The sequence below is a fragment of the Pan troglodytes genome, chromosome 1, assembly GCF_028858775.2.
Source record: "Pan troglodytes isolate AG18354 chromosome 1, NHGRI_mPanTro3-v2.0_pri, whole genome shotgun sequence".
Lineage (NCBI taxonomy): Eukaryota > Metazoa > Chordata > Mammalia > Primates > Hominidae > Pan > Pan troglodytes.
Genome location: NC_072398.2, coordinates 117063482 through 117085979, shown reverse-complemented (window position 1 = coordinate 117085979; position 22498 = coordinate 117063482). Strand labels below are relative to the sequence as shown.

At 39.0% G+C, this 22498-nt stretch overlaps 1 protein-coding gene and 1 pseudogene across 1 annotated transcript in view; one reads left to right on the top strand and one right to left on the bottom strand.

Annotated features, from left to right (window-relative positions):
• Positions 1-19653, top strand: part of NOTCH2 (notch receptor 2) — a 226060-nt gene extending 206407 nt beyond the window's left edge. The window contains exon 5 of the mRNA XM_063815783.1: positions 19573-19653. Coding sequence (XP_063671853.1) covers positions 19573-19631 — 59 coding nt within the window. The 3' untranslated portion in view covers positions 19632-19653. The remainder of the gene's footprint in view (positions 1-19572) is intronic.
• On the bottom strand, positions 13270-13664 carry LOC100608193 (profilin-1-like; annotated as a pseudogene).
• Positions 19654-22498: the final 2845 nt, after the last annotated feature.

Sequence of the window (22498 nt, the reverse complement as noted above, 5' to 3'; positions counted from 1 at the left end):
GTATACGGGAGTGTATAATCCACATATCCCATTTATCTCTCTTCCCTCAAGGCATTAGCCAATCACTAACAGATGCAGCAGGAAATCTCAGTTTCATGGGCTGGGGAAGGATAGCTCTTAAACATAACTTACCTCCAAGTTCTGCTGCTGCTATCCAGATAAAGCTCCCTCATGGCACTTTGCCTGACATCACACATACACAGCAATTGACTCAAAATGGATATAGACCTAGTTGTAAGAGCTAAAATATAAAAGTTCAGGAGGAATCCATGGGAGAAAATGTTTCTGAATTTGGGTTAAGCAAAGAGTTCTAAGATAATACAGCAAAAGCACAAGCTATAATAGAAATCATTAATAAAATGGACTTTATTAAAATTAACAACCTTTCTGCTTCTAAAGAGACCATTAAGAAGAAAATAGTCATAGGCTGAAGGAAAATGTTTGCTAATCATACATCCTACAAAGGACTTGAATTCACAATATATAAAGAACTCTGTTAACTCAACAAGAAGAAACCTAATTTTAAAAATCAGCAAAGGGCATGGATGCACATTTTAACAAAGAAGAAATATAAATGGCTAAAAAGCATATAACAGGGTACTCAAAGTCATCAGTCTTTAGGTAGATGCAAATTAAAACCACACTAATATACCACCTACACCCATGAATATGATTATGCTTAAAAAAACAGAGAATACCAAGCCTTGCTGATTATGTGGGAAAACTGGAATCCTCTACTATTGCTGGTGGGCTGGTGGAAAGGTCAAATAATAGTCACTTTGGAAACCAGTTTGACAGTTTCTTAAAAAGTTAAACATATGGTTACCATATGATCCAACAACTCCACACCTAGAAATCTATCCAAGAAAAATCAAAACATATGTCTACACAAGATTTGTTCTGGAATGTTCACAACAGCATTATTCACAAGGGTCAAAAACCGGAAGTATCTCAACGTCCATCAGCTGCTAAACGGATAAACAAAATGTGGTGTCTGTGGAATGGAATTCTATTCAGCAATGAAATCTCATATATGCTGCAGCATGGATGAACCTCAAAAACACGTTAAGTGAAGGAAGCTGATTGCAAAATACTACATATTGTTTTATTCCATTTCTATGAAATGGCCAGAAAGGACACATTTATAGAGACACGGAGCAGAGTAATGATTGCTTGGGGCTGGAGTAGCGGAGGTGGGTGAGGGAGGAGAGACTGACTGCAAAGGAGCTGGAGGGAAATTGAAAAGGTGAAGAAACTGTTCTAAAACTGGATTTTGGTGACAGCTGCACAACTGTATGAGTCTACTAAAATTGTATGAATTTGTCAAAATGCATTAAGCTGTATATTTGAGGAGTTTTTTGTTTTTTGTTTTTTGTTTTTTTGCTGCAGAGTCTTGCTCTGTCACCCAGGCTGGAGAGCAGTGGTGCGATCCTAGCTCACTGCAGCCTCCAACTTCTGGCTCAAGTGATCCTCCTGCCTCAGCCTCCACAAGTTGATTAGGAACAATTGTATGGTATCAGTACATAAACCAACAAATAAATAGATAAGTGAAAAAGTATAGATAACTCATCATAGATCATTGTCTATAAAAATTTAATACTTAGTAATGATATGTCAAATCAGTGAAGGAAATAAATTTTAAAATATAGTCTATGCTGGCAAAATTTAGTGTCCATCTGGAAGAAAATAATGTTGGACCTCATCATACTCAAAAGTAATTTCTAAATGAATTTAAACCTAAAATGTAAAATAAAATTTTAATTTAATTTAAAAATCTTTCAAGATACCTTAAAGTATATACATAATATTGGCAATGGGGATAAATTTTCCAACTAACACTGGAAACCCAGGAGATGCAAAGTAAAAATGACATCTGTGATAGCATTAATACCTTCCCATTTTTTCACATGTTACATCTCTTCATTTGTTGAGGCTTTCTAGCTTTTGTCCATTTAATCCTGTGACCCTGCTGAATTCACAGATTAATACTAGTAATTTTAAGAATGTTTCTTAGGATTTTCTACATACATGTTTGTTGTGAATACAGATTGTTTTACATATCATTTCCACACTTTATTCCTTTTAATTTGTCTTTGTTTTTTATTATTGCACTAAGACCTCCAGGATGTTAGTGAATAAATGTGGGAAGAGCTGACATCAATCCCTTATTCCCTGTCTGAGATGGAAAGCATTCAGCATTTCACTATTAACCACGATATTAACTCTATGTTCTTCTTAGATGCATTTTGCAAGTTAAAGAAAATTTCTTCTATTCTTAGTGTGCCACATGTTTTGTTTTCTTTTTAAAATCATGAATGAGTTTCAATCTTGTCAAATGCTTTTTCTGCATTTATTGAAATAATTGTATAATATTTTTATTCTGTCATTGGGCTGAATTACATTAATTGATTTATGTTCCTCAGATAAACTAGACTTGGTCAGGATTTATTATACCTGTTATATATTTGGATTTGATTTGTTAATATTTTGTAGGATTTCTCGAATCTATGTTTACGAGAAAGAGTGGTGTATAATTTTTTTTCTTATAAAATTTTCTGATATCAGTGTTATACTTACTTTGGTTTTGGTATCAGGGTTATGCTTGCCTCAAAAACGTTGAAATGTTTCTTCTTCTATATTCTGAAGAATTTAATATTTGTATCATGTCATCCATAGATAAAGAAAAGAATTCAACTTGAAAGCATCTGGGCTTCGATTTTGCTTAGTGTCAGATTTTTAAATTATAAATGCAACTTCTTTCATGGGGGAGGGATATTCTTGCTATTTCTTCTTGTCAGTTCAGGTGAATTGTACTTTCCAAGAGATTTGCCCATTTTATCTGAGTATTGCTTTTATGGATGTAAAGTTGTTTATCATGATCTTTTATTATCCCTTTAATGTCTGTAGAATCTATGGATATCACCTTTTTAATTCCTGATAAAAAGAAAATTTGCATTTTCTTTCCTTTTCCTTAATTCATCTTTGTAGGTATGTATCAGTTGTATTAATCTTTTAAAAAACAGCTTTTGGCTTTAATTTTTAATTGTTTATCTGATTTTTATTTCATTGTTTTCTGCTTTTTATGATTTCTTTTGTTCTACTTTTAGTTTAATCTGCTTGTCTTTTTCTAGAATCTTAAGACTATAAATTTAGATCATTAATTTTAAAATTTTCTTCTTCTCTATTACAGACCTATAAACTTATGTGTTTTTTCCTAAGTATCACTTTAGTTTCATCTCACAAATTTTAATATGTTTTGTTCTTATTTTCATTAAGTTTGGAGTATTTGCCAATTTTCTCTCCAGTGAGACTCCCTCTGGCCATAGCAGTGGTTACTCCTGGACCGGCTTTGGCAGTTCCATTTAAAGTGATTACAAAGATGGCTTTATTTTGGGCGAGAAGTCGGTGTTCTAATGAACATGGTCATGATATAGTCGACAGATGAAGTGATGGTATTTTCCCTTGTGCTGGGGTTTCCAAAGGCTTGAAGTACTTCCTTATTAAAATTTTCAAATATAAAACAAAGTTGAAAGACTTTTACAAACGTGGGGTGCTTTTACCTATATACCTATCCCCTAGATTCTATCATTAATATTTACTATCCTTGCTTTATCATATATCTATATATTTACCCATCTCCCAATCCACCTCTTCATTCATCTATGTTTTTTGATGCATTTCAAGTAAACTACGGACATCAGTACACTGAATTCACATCCCACTGAATCCTTCAGCATTCACATCCTTTCCTAAAGTTCAATATTTATCTGTAGTTTTTTTGCTTTTCAGGTACAATTTACATACAATGAAATGCTCAAATTATAAGTGAACATTAGATGAGTTTTAATAAATGCATATGAACATATGGAACATTCTCATCACCATAAAATTTCTTCATGCCCCTTCCTGGTCAATTTTGACTTTATCTATAGGCAAATACTGCTTTTTTTTCCATCAGAACATCTATCAATGGAATTAAAAAGTGAGTACTCTTTTGCATATGGCTCCTATTGCACTTGAAATGTTTTTGAGATTCATCCATGTTTTGTGTGTCAACCGTTTGTTCCTTTAGCCATTCCATGGAATGAATGTATCACAGTTTATTGATCCATTCTTGTATTGACAGATACTTCAATTTTTCTAGTTTTTCCTATTATGAATTAAACTGCTATGAACCTTCTTGTATAAATTATTTTCTGGACATATGTTTTAATTTCTCTTGCATAAATGCTTAGGAATTACTGAGTCATAGAATAGATAGTTGTTTAGTTCGGTAAGAATATGCCAGACATTTTTTCCCAAAGTGTTTATACTATTGTACATTCCAGCCATTAATGTATGAAGGTGAGAAAGCTTTTACTACTTCCAAAGAGGCCTCTCTAGATACATGTAATTTTTTCTAACTGGAGACATGGCTGATGACTTCAGGGACATGAGCATGGGATACAGGACACCTGTCATCACCACCACCATGAAGTTGGGATTCAGAAAGGAGGTTAATCATATAAAGAACCCTGTGCCAGCATGAGCTTCTGCCAGGCCACACAGGGCACTCAAGTGAACAAGGTATAGGGTGCCCTGGGGTCATGGTAAGAAAGTGTCTCATTGGTAAAACCTTTTCTCATGGGAAAGCAAATAAATTCTTTGTTCCTTCTTGGTAGCCCTTGAAGATAAGGATGGTCAAACAAAATAATATCATACCTGGAGAAACTCAGATCTTGCTAAGATTTACTGGTTGGGAATCCATTGTTAATGCCAAGAAGCAGCCGCCAGTTGGGATCAAATGTGAGCCTATGGATCAAGGTATGTACTCAAACACAGAGAGCTTTTTGAAAGATGCTACCGGTAGTTTTTCCAGGGCAGAGATGGGTCCTTTATTTTTCTGTCTAATCTAGCCTGTATGCTTAGCTGAGAAGGTTTCTTCATATCACTTTCAATGATGATGTCCCTTGTTCAACAATTTTCTAAACATTCTTTAGATAAGAATTTTATGGACATTCTTTATTGCATTAGGATTAAAATTAATGCATCTTAAGGTTTTATTGCAAAGTCTTGCCTTGTTTCCTTTCTAAGATGATACAATTTATAACATGCAAGTTTGCTGTCTGTCCCCTCCCTTTATGTACACACAAAATGAGCAAACATGTGGCCATGAAACAGATGGTCATAGAATTGGTTCAGTGGTGTGAGTGCAGCAACCCAAGAGTGTCTTGTCTGAAATACCACCAGGAATGCCCGGACACAGTAGACAAAGGTTGTTCAACTGGACGCCTTAGGATACATGCTTCCAAAAGCAAAGTAGCCGAAAAGAAACCAGAATCACAGAATATCAGAGCCAGAGGAACATTTGGAGTTAATTCAGTACCTCCTCCTTTTCAGCCTACAGGGAGATAGTGGAACAGAAGCAGGGATGGGCCTGCCTTCTGTGCCCACAATTCACTGGGGATTGTTGTGGTGAAGAATTTCATTTATGATGAAGGAGAAATAAACTCCTGTCAGCTTAAATTCAGGCAGGTTTATTGAAAAGGTGAAGAAGCATCCTGCAGAAGCAAAGCATGGCTGAGGCTTCTGGGCTCTGTCTGGGAAAATGAGCAGCCGATAGTGGCTGTTGCTGCAACTGACTCTGGGGCCTCATGGTCTGTTGTTCTCTGTGAGCATCTCTTCTATTCTCTTGTATCTTCCCTCAGCCTGGCAGTCTCTGTGTATTCTTCAACACATAATTGAACATGGCTGTGCCAGCCCCAATGCCACCTGGCAGTTTAAGTCAAATTAAAAAGGCATGAAATGAACTGGCCCTTTATAATACAGCTGTTGGAACAACACTTGAAAATATAATATCTTGACTCCTGGTTGAGTGCTTTATGCTGAATTTTCTTTTCTGAATAGAGCAAAGACTTTGGGATATTAGTGTCATCTAGCATTATTAGCTAGTATTCTCCTTTTATTTCCCCTATAACATCCCCTCCACCTGACCACAGATCCACTCTCCACTCATTTCCATCCTGTCTTATGCCACTCGGGGCTTGTCCCTTCTAGAATGCATCCCTGGCTCCCCTGCGTGCACACTTCCAGGTAGGTTTAGCAATGGGGGGCACCCGATGGAGCCTGGAAGTGAGAGGAAGGTGAGGTCCGTATTTCTTCCCTCTCCCTCCCTGCTCTGGCACTGAGTATCTGGCAATAGCTGCATCTGTCTATTACTTCAGTGGCCACTCTTCCACAGCCCCAATTCTCAGTGGGTCCCATAATATTATTTACCTTTGTTCTTTTAGCTCCCATCAAGGAAGATCCAGAGACATTCTTCTCACCAAGGCATTAAGAAATGCATGGGTGAGGGGAACAGCAGTGTGTGTATAAAGGTCCTGTGGCGCCTCTCCTCTGCAGGCTGGAGGTCATGACGGGAGATGCTGCATGGATTTGCCCTCCCTGCTGTCAGTGAGAACAACAGGGTTCTGGAAGAGTAGAGGACAGGCCGTGGAACTCGGCTGTCTAGAGACAAGGCCGAAGGGATTTCCTTGAGAGGCAGGGACATGTGGTGGTTACTAATCATTGTGAGGTGTCTGGGATGTAATGGATGGGAAATCTACTAAGAAACCAACTTATGTAATAATTAGAAAAGCTCTTGAGGACAGAGACCTGTTGGAGTCACCATAGTGGGAATTTATGACCTGGCATCAAGTTCAGATGAGAGGAGATTGGATCCCTTGGGGAAGAGTGAAGCCTTCAATGCTGCCACAAGTGTATGCTGTAAATCTTCCTCCAGGTCTTCCCCAGAAGGACCTGAAGCCTTTTATGTGGGTGACTGAGGAAAGGGAAATACTCAGAGCTTCTGTGGCTTGTTGGATTCTGGCTCTGAAAATGCTAGCCTAAGGACACCTGAGGTGGACATGAAAATGCACTACTTGCATCTCCAGCTGCAGGAGGCCTAGCGAATCAACAGCCCCAGCTGCTACACTCCGAATCGAGGACTTGATGACATTTTCCCCGGATCTGTACTAGCCCATGAGGAGGAAACCCTCATATCAAGTCCTCCCAACAGAACACCCATGATGACTCATGAGGATGTGGAAGCTGTTTTCCTGCGGTAACTGTAACTTTCTTTCTTCAAAGTCTGTTTTGTTCCTGCACATTAACTGATTTATATAAAATAAGAGAATAAATGCCTAGACTTCCATGAGTCTATCTTTTACTGATAAACTCTAGTTCTGTGAACAGAAGCTTGATGGAATCAGTATAGTGGGAATTTATAACCTGTCATCCAGTTCTGAGACATGGAGCTTCTTGACTGAGGGGAGATCGGGTCCCTTTGGGGAAGAAAGAAGCCTTCAATGTTGTCACAAGTGTATCCTGTAAATCTTCCTCTAGGCCTTCCCAGAGGGACCTGATATATGACTTATGATACGGTGACCCCAAATTCAGGGTGTTCTCGTCTTCTCTCAAGAATGCAATATCTTCTCCCTCAGGATTCAACCTAGTACCAGTATTTGTGTATAGCTACGCACGTTAATAGACCATAGCTAATTAGTTGAGGAATGGTAGACCCAATTCAACCATACAGGCATCAACCGTATCAGCATACAGGCATCCCTTTCCCACCGTTTCATTCTTGTCCCCACTCCAAAGTCTTCTTCATTTTATTTGTATTAATTTTCTATTGCTGCATACAAAATTACTGCAAGCTTTAGAGGCTTAAAATAACAACCATTTACTTTCTTGCAGTGTCCACAGATCAGAAGTTCAGGCCTGTATTAGCTGGGTCTTCTTCTCCGGGCCTCACAGGCTGAAATTAGGCTGCGTTTCTTTCTGGAGGTTCTGGGGAAGAACTTCCTCTCAAGTTTCCTCAGGTTTTCAGCTGAGTTCAGTTCCTTGTGACTGTAGGACTGAGATCTCTGTTTTCTTGCTGGCTGTCAGCCAGGGGCCTCTCACTGCTCCTAGAGGCCTCCTGTGTTCCCGGTGCATGCTTCCTCCAGTCAGCAGAGGAGAATCGCCCTGCATGGAAAGCCTCCTGCACTTCACATCTCTCCAGGAAGACCTCAGTCCCCCCAAGGAACTCACCTTCATTAGGTCAAGCTCATAAGATAATCTCTATCTTAGATTCGACTGATTTGGGATCTCGATTACATCTGCTGACTTGTTTTTGCCATAAATTGTAACACAATCACAGGAGTGATATCTCATCACTGGCTTTGTCTACACCCAGGAAGAAGTGATTATATAAGAGCAAAGATCACTGGGGGTCATCTTAGGATTCTGTCTACCATAATATTATAAAGACACAGTAATTAAAGAGTATAACAGATTTCTGCTTCTGTCTGTTAGAATAAATCATATCAGACCAATTCTGCCTCCATAAACAACCATAAAATTGTTTTCAGACAGTGGACAACAGGCAGTACAACAGGAAACTTAAGGGGGAAGCCCTGTGATTTCCTAATTCTTTGTCTGGGAAGAATTTCTCAGCAGCTGCACAGTGGGCTAGAGTCCACTCAGAGCAGGGCAGCCCCACTGAGCTGAGAAAGAAGGCAGAGATCAGAGTTCAAGGCCACTGAAGAAATTGCAATCTGCAGGGCAGGGCACCAATAGGAGACAGCTGTTCAGAGGGGGAGCTCTCGAAGTCCATGTGGTGTTCCATGTGCATACTTATCAAGGACTAGACTGTACCTGCATGAGGAAAAGACTAACAGATTTAACAGAGGGGTGGCTGTTATAAAATTGAGTTTGGACCAGCGGTACTTGAGGTGGAGGAGGATTGGGGAATGGATGATGGAGTTCCTGCCATCCGGGGTGGGAAGAAATCATGGACACCTCATTAGCAACCAGGTATCCAACTGAGACACTAGAATGGCTGTGCTTTAGGAATAAGTGTCATGCTTTACAACCCCTTCTAGACCAGCCCTAGTAAAGCCTGAAATCAAACCCTGTCAAAATCCACAAAGGGGTGGATTGGTGATTGAGTCCTGCCAAATTAGAGGGTCTTGGGAAGTGCTGTGGGCTTTCCGTGAATCCACTGTAATAAAACATAAACCAAGTCCACATAAGTCCAATGTAATCAGGCAGTAATTTTACTGCCCACTAGAACAAAATTAACTCACACGATCAATGACAGAAGTTAGCCAAGTCGACATTTAAGCAAAATACGTCTAAGAACAGCTAACAAATAACTCTTCTTAAACTCCCGTAGAACATTCACCAAGACAGACCACATATGCTGAGCCTTACTATTTTCTGTCCTTTCTCTTTGACTCATGTATACTGTGATCAAACTCTTAAAATTATACACTTTAATGATGTGTAGTTATTTGCATGTAAGTTACATTTCAATATATTTGTTAAAAGTTTATAATTAAAAAAACTGTCCTAGCTTGATTCAAGAAATCTTTTTTATATTTAAAAAATATAATTTTATGTATTATCAGTGAAAAAGAGAAAAACTGTATGATTACCCTGACATACACAGTAAAAGCATTCGGCAAAATTGAAAACTTTTTTCATGATTTATAAAAACAAACCCCAGAAAACTCTCAGCTTGATAAGAACAGAAGGCACCATTTCCAACCCCATTAAGGGCAGATTTGAAAAACGCACAGGTAACATTATATTAAATGGCATAAGATTGAATGCTTTTCTATTAAATCAGAGAAAAAAGTAGAATACCTGTTGTTACTCTTTCAATTCAGCATTATACTAGAGATCTAAATCAATGCAAAAAAGTAGGAAAAATAAATAAAGTATTGAAAAATTTAAAAATAAGGAATTGAAGCTGTCTTTATTCACAGATGATGACTGTGTGTGTAGGTTAACAATCCTAGAAATCTACAAAAATCTACCAAAACTAATTAGTGAGTTTGGTAACATTGCAGAATATAAGCTCAATATAAGTAGTCTTTTGTATTTCTGTATATTAGCAATGAGCATTTGGAAAATGAAATAAAAATACAATTTCATTTAAAGTAACATCTAAATACATGTTGTGCTTATAAATAAATTCAACAGACCAGACGGGGTGGCTCACACCTGTAATCTCAGTACTTTGGGAGGCCGAGGTGGGCAGATCATGAGGTCAGAAGATTGAGACCATCATGCCTAACACAGCGAAACCCCATCTCTACTAAAAATACAAAAAGTTAGCTGGGCATTGTGGTATGTGCCTGTAGTCCCAGCTACTCAGGAGGCTGAGGCAGGAGGATCACTTGAACCTGGGAGGCAGAGGTTCAGTGAGCCGAGATCACATCACTGCACTCCAGCCTGGGTAACACAACGAGACTCTGTCTCAAAAAAGAAAGAAAGAAAGAAAGAAAGAAAGAAAGAAAGAAAGAAAGAAAGAAAGAAAGAAAGAAAGAAACAAAGAAAGAAAGAAACAAAGAAAGAAAGAAAGAAAGAAAACAAAATTTATGCAAGGCCAGTACACCAAAAACTACAAAAAAAATCGCTTTGAGAAATTATGAAAGAACTAAATTAGTGGGGAGATAAACTTTGTCATGGATAAGGAGAGTTGTTGTGTTTAAAAAGTCAGTTCTTCAGAAATTGGTCTCCAGATCTAATGCAATTCTAATAAAAATTCCAACCGGCATTTTGGTAGAAATTTACAAGCTGATTCTACCGTTTATATGGTAATGTCAATTATCAATAATAATAAGACAGCAATATTATAAAAGAATAATGGTGAATGAATTCACTACCTGTTTCCAGAATTACTCTACAGCTATGAAAATCAAGATTATGTGTTTTGTTGAAAAAAATAGAACATATATCAGTGGAAGAGAAGAGAGAATCCAGAAATAGATACTCACATATATGTCTAATTAATGATTCTTAGGACATACATATACGTATACACACCCACACCCACATATATATATGTGAAGGTTTTTTTTTTTTTGAAGATTATCTATCATTATCTCCGAATAGGGAACAGTAAGATAACATAAAAAGAAGCCACAATATAGGAGATATCATATTTATCTCCAACAAAGGTTTTTTTTAGTCTATCTATCTATCTATCTATTGCAGTCTGATAAGATAAACAACACAATGAAACAATTTCTCAAAAGACTTGAAAAGATACTCCCAGAAAAGAAGATACACGAATGGTCAATTATCATAGGAAAACATGCTTTGCTGTTTAGTCATCAGGGAGATCAATAAATACAGCAATGAGATACCAGCAGATATCCTTGAGAATGGCTAAAATTAAAAAGGTTGAAAATAGCATGTTGGTGAGGATATAAAGCACTTGGAATTCTTATACTTGTAGGAATGAAAAATGGTATGACTCCTTTGAAAATCTAACAGTTTCTTAAAGGTTAAACATATACAAATCAGATGGACAGTCATTCCGTTCCTAGGAATTTACACAGCATGTCTGCACAGTGATCTGTATGTGTGTTTCCAGACCAAACTGAGGGATGGGCTGCTATTTCTTGTGGCCCAGTAACGAGATGCAGATAAACTGGGGAGGAAGAGAGTTTTTACTTCTGCAACTGGTTACAGGGAAACGGCCTGGAAATTATCACCAGACCAACCCAAAATTACAGTTTTCCAGAGCTAATGTACCTTCTAAGCTATATGTGTAGGTGGAAGTGTGCATTCATCTAAATACATAAGTGATTAACTTCATTTACTCTATAACTAAGTCTGAGTCCTGAAGACCTTTCTCTGGAGCCTCAGTAAATTCACTTAATCTAAATGGGTCTAGGTGCTGGGGGCCCTTATCTTGTCTCCTGCTAAATCACAGAGGTTTGGAGAGTCCCTTCAGATCGCCAATGAACTTGTTTGTGGAGGCCTGGGGAGTTTCTTCAGACCCCCAATAAAATTCGTTTAATACTAAATGGCTCCTGTTAAGAATTCCTTTGTTATTTTGTCATGCTCTAAGGCCCAGGAAAAGCCTAGGCAAAACTCTTGGTGGGCTTTTGTTACATTCCAGCCTTTGTATGAGGGCACTGGCTTCTTTTTTTCTTTCCTCTTAATATTTAACTGAACCACTCAGTCGGTACTGAAACAGTTGTTAGGGAGGCCTGCGTTAGTGAGACCTGGCCTGCCTCGTATGGATGCTCATGATAGTTTCTTCATAATAGCCCAAACGTGGAATGATAGAAATGTCCAATAACAAGTGAAAGGACAAACAAACATGGTGTAGCCACACGAAGGAATACTACTCAGCAATTACAAGGCATTAACTGTTGATGCAAATACTCATATGGATGGATTTTAAAATTACGTTGATGCATGAAAGAAGGCAGACACAAAAGAACACAGGTATCATTTCATTTATAGAAAATGGTTAAAAATGCAAAGGGACCTGAAGTGACAGCAGCTCCTTGGGGCTGAGTGTTGAAAGACTGATGAACTGCAAAGGGGTACAAGAAACTTTGGGGCATAGGGAATTTCCTCTATCTTGGTTGTCGCAGTAGTTCCGTTAGTGTATCCATTTGTAAACGTGCATTGAATTACACATTTTAAAGTGGTGCAGTCTGTTGTACTGAAATTATGCCTTTATAAAGTTGATTTCAACATCTTAATTTCTCCATCCTAGCAATTAGCAGCTAGAAAATGAAATTCAATAAAACATAATAGAGATTAATAGCCAGAATCATGACATGCTTAAGAACACATGCAATGAAGCAGGTACAAGGCCCCTAAAAGCAATTGATGAGAAAAATTAAAGAAGACTACAGAAATATACATCATGTTCATTGATTGAAAGTCTCAATTTTGTTAGCATATTACATCAACACAATTCTGATTAATATTTCTAGTAGGAGATTTTAGAGAAATTTGAAAGCTAGTTTCAAAATGTATTTGAAAATCAAAGAACCTAGAATAAGCAAGTCGGTCTTGAAGAAGCAATAAGTTGGAGGACTTACTCCGCTAGATTTCAAACCTGATTTTAAAGCTACAGTAGTTTAAAAACAGTAGTAATGGTGTAAGTATTCCTAAATATATCAAAGTAAAAGAATACAGATTCAAACAATATGCCCACATACGCACAGTTATTTAATTTTTTAGTAGAAGCTTTTTTATTCATAAAAAAATCCCTCAAAACAAAAAAGTTTTCCAACCACACACAGGAGGGGTATGGGTGGGGGAAGGTGTCTGTCCAGGGGTATGGGTGGGGGAAGGTGTCTGTCCATCTATCCCTGGCCCCCAGCCCATGCGGTTTTGGCAGCAATAAGGGGTGTGGGGTAATGGCCCCTGAAATTAAAATGGTGTGTGTATGAGAAGGAAAGGCGGGCAAAGTTGTGGGGAGCGGTGGAGTGGAAGGAACAAAGGAGGTCAGTACTGGGAACGCTGAAGGTGGGAGGCCATTTCATAACATTTCTTTGTTATGAAATGGTGAAACTGCCGTGGACACCTTTGCCCATCAGCAGGCCTAGCGTCTTGGCAGTCATGGTGACAGTGACATTGAAGGTGGGGGCTCCACCGATGCTCTTCACATGAAGATCCGCGGTCAATTCCCCATCCTGCAGCAGTGAGTCCGGGACCACAGTATATTTCTGGCCCCCCAGTGTCAGCCCATTCACGAAAAAGTTTGACCAGTCTTTGCCAACCAGGACACCAACCTCAGCTGGCGTGATGTTGACGAAGATTTTCCCCGGGACGGCGGCCCAGATGGAGGGCGAGTCCTTGTTGCCCACAATGGCTGTGTCCTAACAGGTCCCGTCCGCCATGAGGCTGTAGATGGAGGCGTCCACCTGGCCGTCGCGCTGCTGCAGGGGCTCCTCTGGTCGCTACTGCTGGGGTCACCTGGGCTGGCGGGCGGGGGAGGTGGAGAGCTTGAGGCAGGCGCGCTCCTCCTCACCACTGCTCTGCTAGCTATGCAGCAGCCCTCGCACCGCCACTTCTTTTATATATATGTATATATATTTTTTATTATTATACTTTAAGTTCTAGGGTACATGCGCACAACGTGCAGGTTTGTTGCATAGGTGTACGTGTGCCATGTTGGTTTGCTGCACCCATTAACTCGTCATTTACATTAGATATTTCTCCTAATGCTATCCCTCCCCCAGCCCTCACCCCAGGACAGGCCCCAGTGTGTGATGTTCCCTGCCCTGTTTCCAAGTGTTCTCATTTTTCAGTTCCCACCCATGAGTGAGAACATGCTCGCACCGCCACTTCTAAATGTTTTAAAAACAAAGACACCAATGCCCTTCATTGGGGAAATGAAAGACTTTTAAGTAAAATGATTTTGAGTGAAATAATATTTATTGTTTTAAAAAGTTAATATTAACCACTCTCCACCATATATTGAAATTAACTTAAGATGTGAAAGTTAAAATTAGAAACCTTGTAAAGGAAAAATAGGAAATAGTTTCATGAACCTGACACAGGAAAATATTTCTTAGACTAGATACTGTAGCACTCACCACAATAAGAAATCAAGCGAATTGCACTTCATTTTTGAAAACCTTCTGCTTATTATGTTGTTGTTTAACAAGTAAAAAGCTATCTGTAGACAAGGAATAATTATTTGCTATATAATATAGCAAAAAATATGTATATATAAATGGACTCATTCAAAATATATAAAGAACTCCTATAGATTACAAAGAAAATGACAAACACCCCAGTGTATCAATGAACATAAAAAACTGAAAAGATATTTTCCATAAGAAGACATCTAAATGAACATTAGGCATGAGAAAACCAAAATAGGATGTCACTGCACACCTGGTAGAATGGCTATTATTTAAAAGACTGAACATATTAAGTGTGTGGAAATGTAGAGCGACTGGAAATGGCCTACATCTTTCACAGAAATGTAAAATAATACAATTACTTTGCAAAACTCTGTGTCTGTTTTCTACCCATTCACCAAACAACTCCATCCCTAGTTACAGATACCCAGGAAAATAAGTATGTGTCTTCACAGAAGTAATTGTATGAGAATATTTATAGTTACTTATGCACAGTAGCCAACAAGTAAACCTGTTTCTCTACCTGTTCACCAAGCAACTCCATCCCTAGCTATAGATACCCAGGAAAATAAGTATGTGTCTTCACAGAAATAATTATATGAGAATATTCATAGTTACTTATGCACAGTAGCCAACAAGTAAACCTGTCTCCCATCAGAAAAATGGATATCAAATTGTGTGATAGTCATACCATCAATAGGATATTACTTGGCCAAAACAAAATGAAACAAGGAAAAAACATAATCAAACAAATTAGTGGCATATATACCCACCTGAGTAAAGAGAAGTCAAAACAAGAGAACATACTAAATGATTCCATTTTGTTATTGTTTTGAGACAGAGTCTCACTCTGTCTCCCAGGCTGGAGTGCTGTGGCACAATCTCAGCTCTGCCTCCTGGGTTCAAGAAATTTTCCCTGCCTCAGCCTCCCAAGTAGCTGGGATTACAGGCACCTGCCACCACACCCGGCTAATTTTTGTATATTCAGTAGAGACAGGGTTTTGCCATGTCGGCCAGGCTGGTTGCTAACCCCTGACTTCAGGTGATCTGCCTGCCTCAGCCTCACAAAGTCTTGGGATTACAGGCATGAGCCACCAGGCCCGGCCAAAATGATTCCATTTTTGTGAAGCATACGAATAAGCAAAATTAATCTATGGTGGCTGCTATAGTTTAAATATTGGTTCCCTCCAAATCACATGTTTAAAGGTGGTCCCCAGTATTGGAGGTGGGGATTAATGGGAGGTGTTTGGGTCATGGGAGTGGATCCCTCATGAATAGGTTGATCCCCACCTTGGGAGAAGGTAGTGAGTGAATTCTCACTCTCTTAGTTCCTGTAGGAGCTGGTTATTAAAAAGTGTCTGTCACCTTTACTTGCTCTCTTTTGCTTCCTCTCTCACCATATGATCTCTGCACACACTGGTTCCTTTTCACCTTCTGCTGCAAGTGGAAGCAGCCTCAGGCCCTCTTCAGGAGCAGATGCAGGTGCCATGCTTCTTGTGCAGCCTGTAGAACTATGAGCAAAATGCACCTCTTTTCTTTATAAATTACCCAGCCTCTGGTATTCCTTTCTAGCAACTAAAAGGGACTAAGGCAGTGACAACATTCAGAATACATTCTTCCTTTGGGGGATGAGTATTGACTTGCAAGGACCACATCGGAAATTTGTGGCATGGAGGAAAATGTTGTCTGTCTTGAACTGGGTGTTATTATATAATGTATAATTATGTCAAAATTTATTAAGCTGTACCTTTAGGTTTTTTGCAGTATACTCTATGCAAATTATACCTCAGTGAAGAACTGTTAGCATACAACAAAGAGAGAAAACAAACACTCAAAAATGTGAAAATTGACAGGAAATAGGTAACAAATATTTAGCATATAAATAAGAGGGATCAGTTGAGAAGAAACCAAAAGCAATGGAACAGAACAAAGACAAAAAAGTATAATAAAAAAGTTTTAAATTTCAAAGTCTGAAATGATATTAAAGTGGCACACAGTTTCCTTGGGAAAATCAAGCGAGAACCACAAACTCTGAGACTAATTCCAGCAAAAGTATGTAAATCAGTTTGATCTAATGGTACAAGGCTAGCTTTGAAGGCCAAAAGGAACTGGTTTGTAATTCTTATTCCTCTCTTCACTAGTTTTGTGACCTAGGGAAATTTTGCAATCTTTCTGAGTTTGTTTTCTCATCAGGAGCAGGATAATCCCTAAGTAACAGGATAGTTCATAGATTTAAATATGATTGCATGGCAGTGGACATGGACCATAATTAATTGTTAAGAATATATTTACACTGAGCTCTCCTTAATCCACGTTAAAATTGTAGACAAACAATGATTGACAAAGAATAGACAACATGTTCTAACATAAATATTCTTCCTTTGTTTCTAGAAAGAAGTCACACATATGGTAAAAATAATTAGGGAGGACATAGTTCATATTGAACAATCTTCCCCAAATCCTGAAGCAGGTCTACTTTCTAACACCAGAGATGTCTTGACTGAGTCCAACCCCTGCAGTCCCCTCTGTCTGGAATAGATGGTAGAAGTTTGCTCCAGCCTTAGAATAGCATGGGCTGGCAAGCGTTCTCAGAGAGCCTCTCAACTTCAACTCTAAAGGCCCTGAAGAATATGTGCAACTGGGTCGGGTTAAGGCCAAGCTGAACCACATGATCAGGGCTCTCACCAGTGCCAAAGTCAGTGGAAGGATATCGGTCCCCAGAGCTCTGTTACAGGCCACGGATGCTCCATGGAGGGGTGGTGAGCATATGAATAACAATCAGGAGAAATATCAGTAATGGACAGAAGGCATAAATAAACAATGTCCACCCTCCACTAAAACCCGGGAAAGTTCTCATTCAAAAAACGATGTCTTAAAGAAAACATAGGTACAAATCTTTGTGACTTTGGATTCGACATTTTTTAAGAAGGCACAAACAACCCCAAAATAGATAGATAAATGGACTTCATAAAATAAAAAACTTGTATGCTTCAAAGGACATTGTCAAGGAAGTGAAAAGATGATCCACATAATGGGAGAACTATTTCCAAATTATGTATTTGACAAGGGTCTAATACCTAGAGTATATAAGGGATTCATATAACTGAGCAATAAAAGACAACCACATTTAACAATGGGAAAAAAGCTGTGAGTAGAGGTTTCTCTAAAGGAAACACACAAATTGCCAAGAAGAACATGCAAAGATGTTCAATGTTTTTCTTCATTAGGAAAATGTAAATTTAAACCAAAATGAGATACCACTTCACACCCATTAGTATGACTTAAGAAAAAAATAAAGACAATACATGTTTGGAAAGTTATGGAGAATATGGAATTCTCATATATTACTAGTGGGAATGTAAAGTAGCATAGCCACTGAGGTTGGAAGACAGTGTGTGAGTTCCTCAAGAAGTTAAACGTAAAAAAATTAAACATAAAACAGTTAAACATAAAGTGATATATGATGCAGCAATTGCACTCCTAGGTTTATAACCAAAAAAATGAAAAACAGATGTTCACTCAAAAACATGTACAAAGCTGTTCATAGCAGCATTATTCATAATAGTTAAAAAGTGGAAACATTGTTAAATGAATAAACAAAATTAGGTATAACCATATAGTGGAATATTATTTGGCCATAAAATGTTGAAGTACTGCTGCAGGCTAAAAAGGATGAAACTTGATGACAATATGCTGAGAAGCAGATGCAAAATGCCACAATTTGTTATTCCATATAGAGGAAGTGCCCAGAACAAGTACATCTATATATAGAGAAAGTAGATTAGTGGTTGTCAGAGACTGCAAGAAGGGGGGAATTGCAGAGTGACTGCCCATAGGTGCAGGCATGCTTTTTGGCATTATGAAAATATTTTGGAATTAGGTAGTGCTGCTGGCTGCCAACTTTTGGAATATAGTAAAAAATATTGAAAGGTATGCTTAAAAATGGTGAATTTTGTGATACATGAATTATACTGTAGTAATAATAATAATAACAACAGTAATAAAGCAAGGTGTCTTTCCACATCTCCATGTCCTGTATTTTCATTAAAAAACAAAAAACACAAACAAAAACAAAAGCATTTCAGGGCCAGCCTAAGTGGCTCACTCCTGTAATCCCAGCACTTTTGGAGGCCTAGGTGGGAGGATTACTTGAGGCCAGAAGTTCAAAACCAGCCTGAGCAACATAGCAAGACCTTGTCTCTATGAAAAACAAAAAAACTAGCCAGAAATGGTGATGTGTGCCTAGAGTTCCAACTAGTGGGAAAGCTGAGGCAGGAGGATCACTTGACACCCCAGGAGTTCGAGGTTGCAGTGATCTATAATCACCACTGCACTCCAGCCTGGGTGACAGAACAAGACCCTGTCTCAAAAAAAAAAAAAAAGAAAAGAAAAAGGCATCTCACTTTAATAGTAAGAGGCCAGAATATGATGCTGGCAGCATGTTGTGAGGAAATGTATTAGATGAAAGAAGTTAAATTCCAGTTCTCCTTTTTTCAGAAATGAGGTATAGGGGAGAGAAACACGTACTTGGAAAGAATTGACCCAGCTGAATTGGAAAATGTGGGAAGGGGATGGGGAAGAGGCTGCTCCACCTCAGATCTGGCTCCAGGACTTACAGCAAGGGGAACTTGGGCAAGTTACAGATTCTCTGTGCCTCAGTTTCTTCATCAGCAAAACAGAAAGAATCATCCCATAAACTATAAGGTTGATGGTATCAGCGGGTCCCCAAACTGACTGCACATCTGAGTCATGTTAACAAACACATTCCAGGCCCCACCTGAGCCCTCTGAATCAGAATCCCTGCAAGGAGGACGATGAACTTGTATTTGCACTGACTTTCCCAGCTGTTTCTTACTCTGATCAACTTGGGGGTAGGACCCATTGAGCTGCATCACATCATTCCAAAGCCAAAACACAACAGCAGGACAAGAATATTTTCAAGGCAGTCTCTAAAGCAGAGGAGAAACTGTTGAGGGAACCTAGAAGTAAAGGAAACCTGGCTTGCTGGTCTCCATTTAAACTTTGAGTACAGCAGAGACAAGAGTCCTTCAGGACACATGCCTGAGGCAGTGATAGTCCAGCTTTGGAAGAGTGGAAGCCCTAGCTTCAAATTCGAGCATGCTTTGAGTAGAAATTAAGTTTACCTCTTTTTGCACAGCAACATGGCCAATCTTTCCTAAGCTGCTCAGCTTACAAGAAAAGGAATCATACTGCTAAGAATTCAAACTTCAGCAGTCATGGGTAAGCAAGGAAGTCTTATAAATCTATTCTAGCCACCTAACCAGAAACCCGAAATTTAGCAGGTTCTTTCAGTTTCAGGACAGTTGTGTTCACTAGATCAGAGGCATTGAGACATGAAGAACAGACCCCTAAAAAGGAAAAGTGTTCCCTTCAGTTTGAGGACATCACTGGAATATTAGGGAAGTGGGAACACAGCTGCCCACTCTACAGTATGGGTTGCCTTTGTGTCTGGAATGTGTCTGACGTCCTGATCCCTGTGCCCATTTCAGCGAGCCTTGGGAGGACCCAGAATCACCGATGCAATTGGACAGTGCATGGAGATGGCTCAGCAGGACAAGGGTAAGTGCAGGGGCAAGACCAGGTCATACTAAGAGACAATGAGTGGTGCTGATGGGGACAGACAAAGACAAAATCAAAAGTTTGTAATTCATCTTCAAAAACTCAATCAAACTAATAACAAACTTGGCCTTATGAGAAATAATAAGCATTTTTTCTATTTACATGAGAATTTAATCTCAAAACAGAAATCAGAAAAATATTAAGTCCAGGGCATAAAACCTAAAGCATTCCTCATATTTATTCTTTCTAAGTAGAGCAAAGAGTAAAATCTTCTCCATAAAACATACATTGTGGTTATAAAAAGTCTTAGTGAGAATCATTGGTATTCCATAGAGAGTGAATTAAACACAGCCAAGGGAAGACCCACGTCTCATACTTCTCTTGCATATTCCAAAGTCCCAAGGAAATTCCAGGTGATAGACATTATTTCCCATACGGTTAAAGCAAGGTTGCAGACACTTCCAAATTTTGGTCCCAGTACACTAGGAGGGCATACCTCTGTCCTGGAAAATAATACAGGAATGAATACTCTTCCTGTGACTCATTCTGGTCATTCATCCAGCATCCCAAAAACCAAAAAATGGAAATATGGCCAAATACATGATTAGCTATCCCTCATCTTCAGGTTTATCACCTGTTACTTATGGATAATAGCATTACCATAATAGGATTATGATAAAAATACACTGTGGAAATATTAGCACAGTTTTGAGCAAAATGCCTGGTATGAATTGTTCAATGAATAATTACTAAATAATTATGTGAATATTTACTGAATTACATGGATCCTATGAATAATTACTGAATAATTATTGTGATTGCTTCTACTGGCAGTGCTGAAAACTCATCCCTGTGTGACCTCAAGTAAGCCATGTAACTTTGTGAACCTGCAGTTTTATCATTTTTAAAATGAAGAAACTTGATAGATTTTCATTCTGACACAGAATGTCAGGCCTCCCAGACCCCAGAAAATACATTGATTTAAAATCTTTGATACATTTCAAAGCAGGATCCTTACAGTGTCATTGGAGGATTGTGTGGGCTGCAGAGAGGGATGCTTTCAAATGGGATTGATCCAGTTCTCCTTCCTTCACTTCCACATGAATGCTGAGCAGCCCAGGGTCACAGCCACTGCACCCACTCTTAGGAGACCTGGGCTACAGAACAGTCTCCCAAGTTCCAGGCTCACAAAACCTAGGTGGGGATGAAAGCTAAGAAAGTGAGGAGGTGGTTCAGGGGATCACTCTTTCCTACTTGTTCCTCTCACCTCAAACTCACCTTCTACTGCACAGCAACACTGAGGATCACCAACCAACCCTGACCATAAACTTATCTTGCCATGTTCTGTTAGTGGAATGCAATCAAAAACAAATGGTTTTAGTCCAACTCAGCAAAATATACATCATACCATATTCCATAAGAACCGTTCGTGGCCCTGTTCTTTTCAGTATATGGGAAAATGAAATGGAAACAATAAAATAGCATCAAGTTTATGAAACTTCCCAAAATAGATGGTCACACATGTTTTCAGCAGATCTCTATGTATAAATGATTTTGATCACTTGATATCTTGAAAAGAGGTCTTGTGGCACTAGAATGACATTCATAAGTGAGAAGTATAAAATGTAGTGCTCAGAGACATTAAAAAACAAATCAACCCACATAGAGGAAAAGCTTTGGACGTAGGGATGTCAAACTGGTCTAGAGCATAATGAAAGCCCAAGATGGTGCCCCAGTAAGAAAAAAGAAATCAACATAACCATGGGAGGCAGCAAGAAGAATACTGAGACAGGAAAGAAAACATTTTTAAAAAATGAATTATTCATTCACTTTCTAGTGGATACAGAAAAAACTGCAGAAGACCCAGAGGATATCAGGGCAGGCTAAAAGTTTGATATCTTATACCTGTGGAAAAGGCTTAAGCTCTGTTTTAACTGAGAGCAGGTGGGGTGACTTCATGACTACCATTAAGAAAATATAACCTGTTGGGAAACTGTTTCTGGTTGATGATGTTGTACAGACAAGAGATAAACAGTGAGGAATATGCTTAGATGTATTGGGAAAGACACGGGTCTGTGGCATTGTCACAAGGGTACACGAATACTGAGAGTGAATGCTGAAGGAATGATCCCCATTGGTGGTGACCCTCAAGTGAGACCAGGGTGCCTGTGTTTCAGCAAAGCCTGGGCAATTCGAATGCAGGGCTCCTAAGATTCCACGACACCCCCACCTTCTAATTCTGTTATTGCAACTGCAGACCGTTACCTGGCACGCTGGCCACAATCTACCTCACTCTTGTCAGAGTCTGAGCTACAGGCAGTGCCTTCAGCTCTGAGCTCAGGCAGTGCCTTCAGCTCTGAGCTCAGGCACCTTGAACCTTGTTTTTGTGGTGAAGGATCTTAAAGTGCTGTGGGGAGTGATCACGTTTTTCTCAACAGTAAGTTAAGAATTTCAGTTACTGACCTTCCTCAGTCCTGATTAAACCTATTCGATTTCACCAGTTT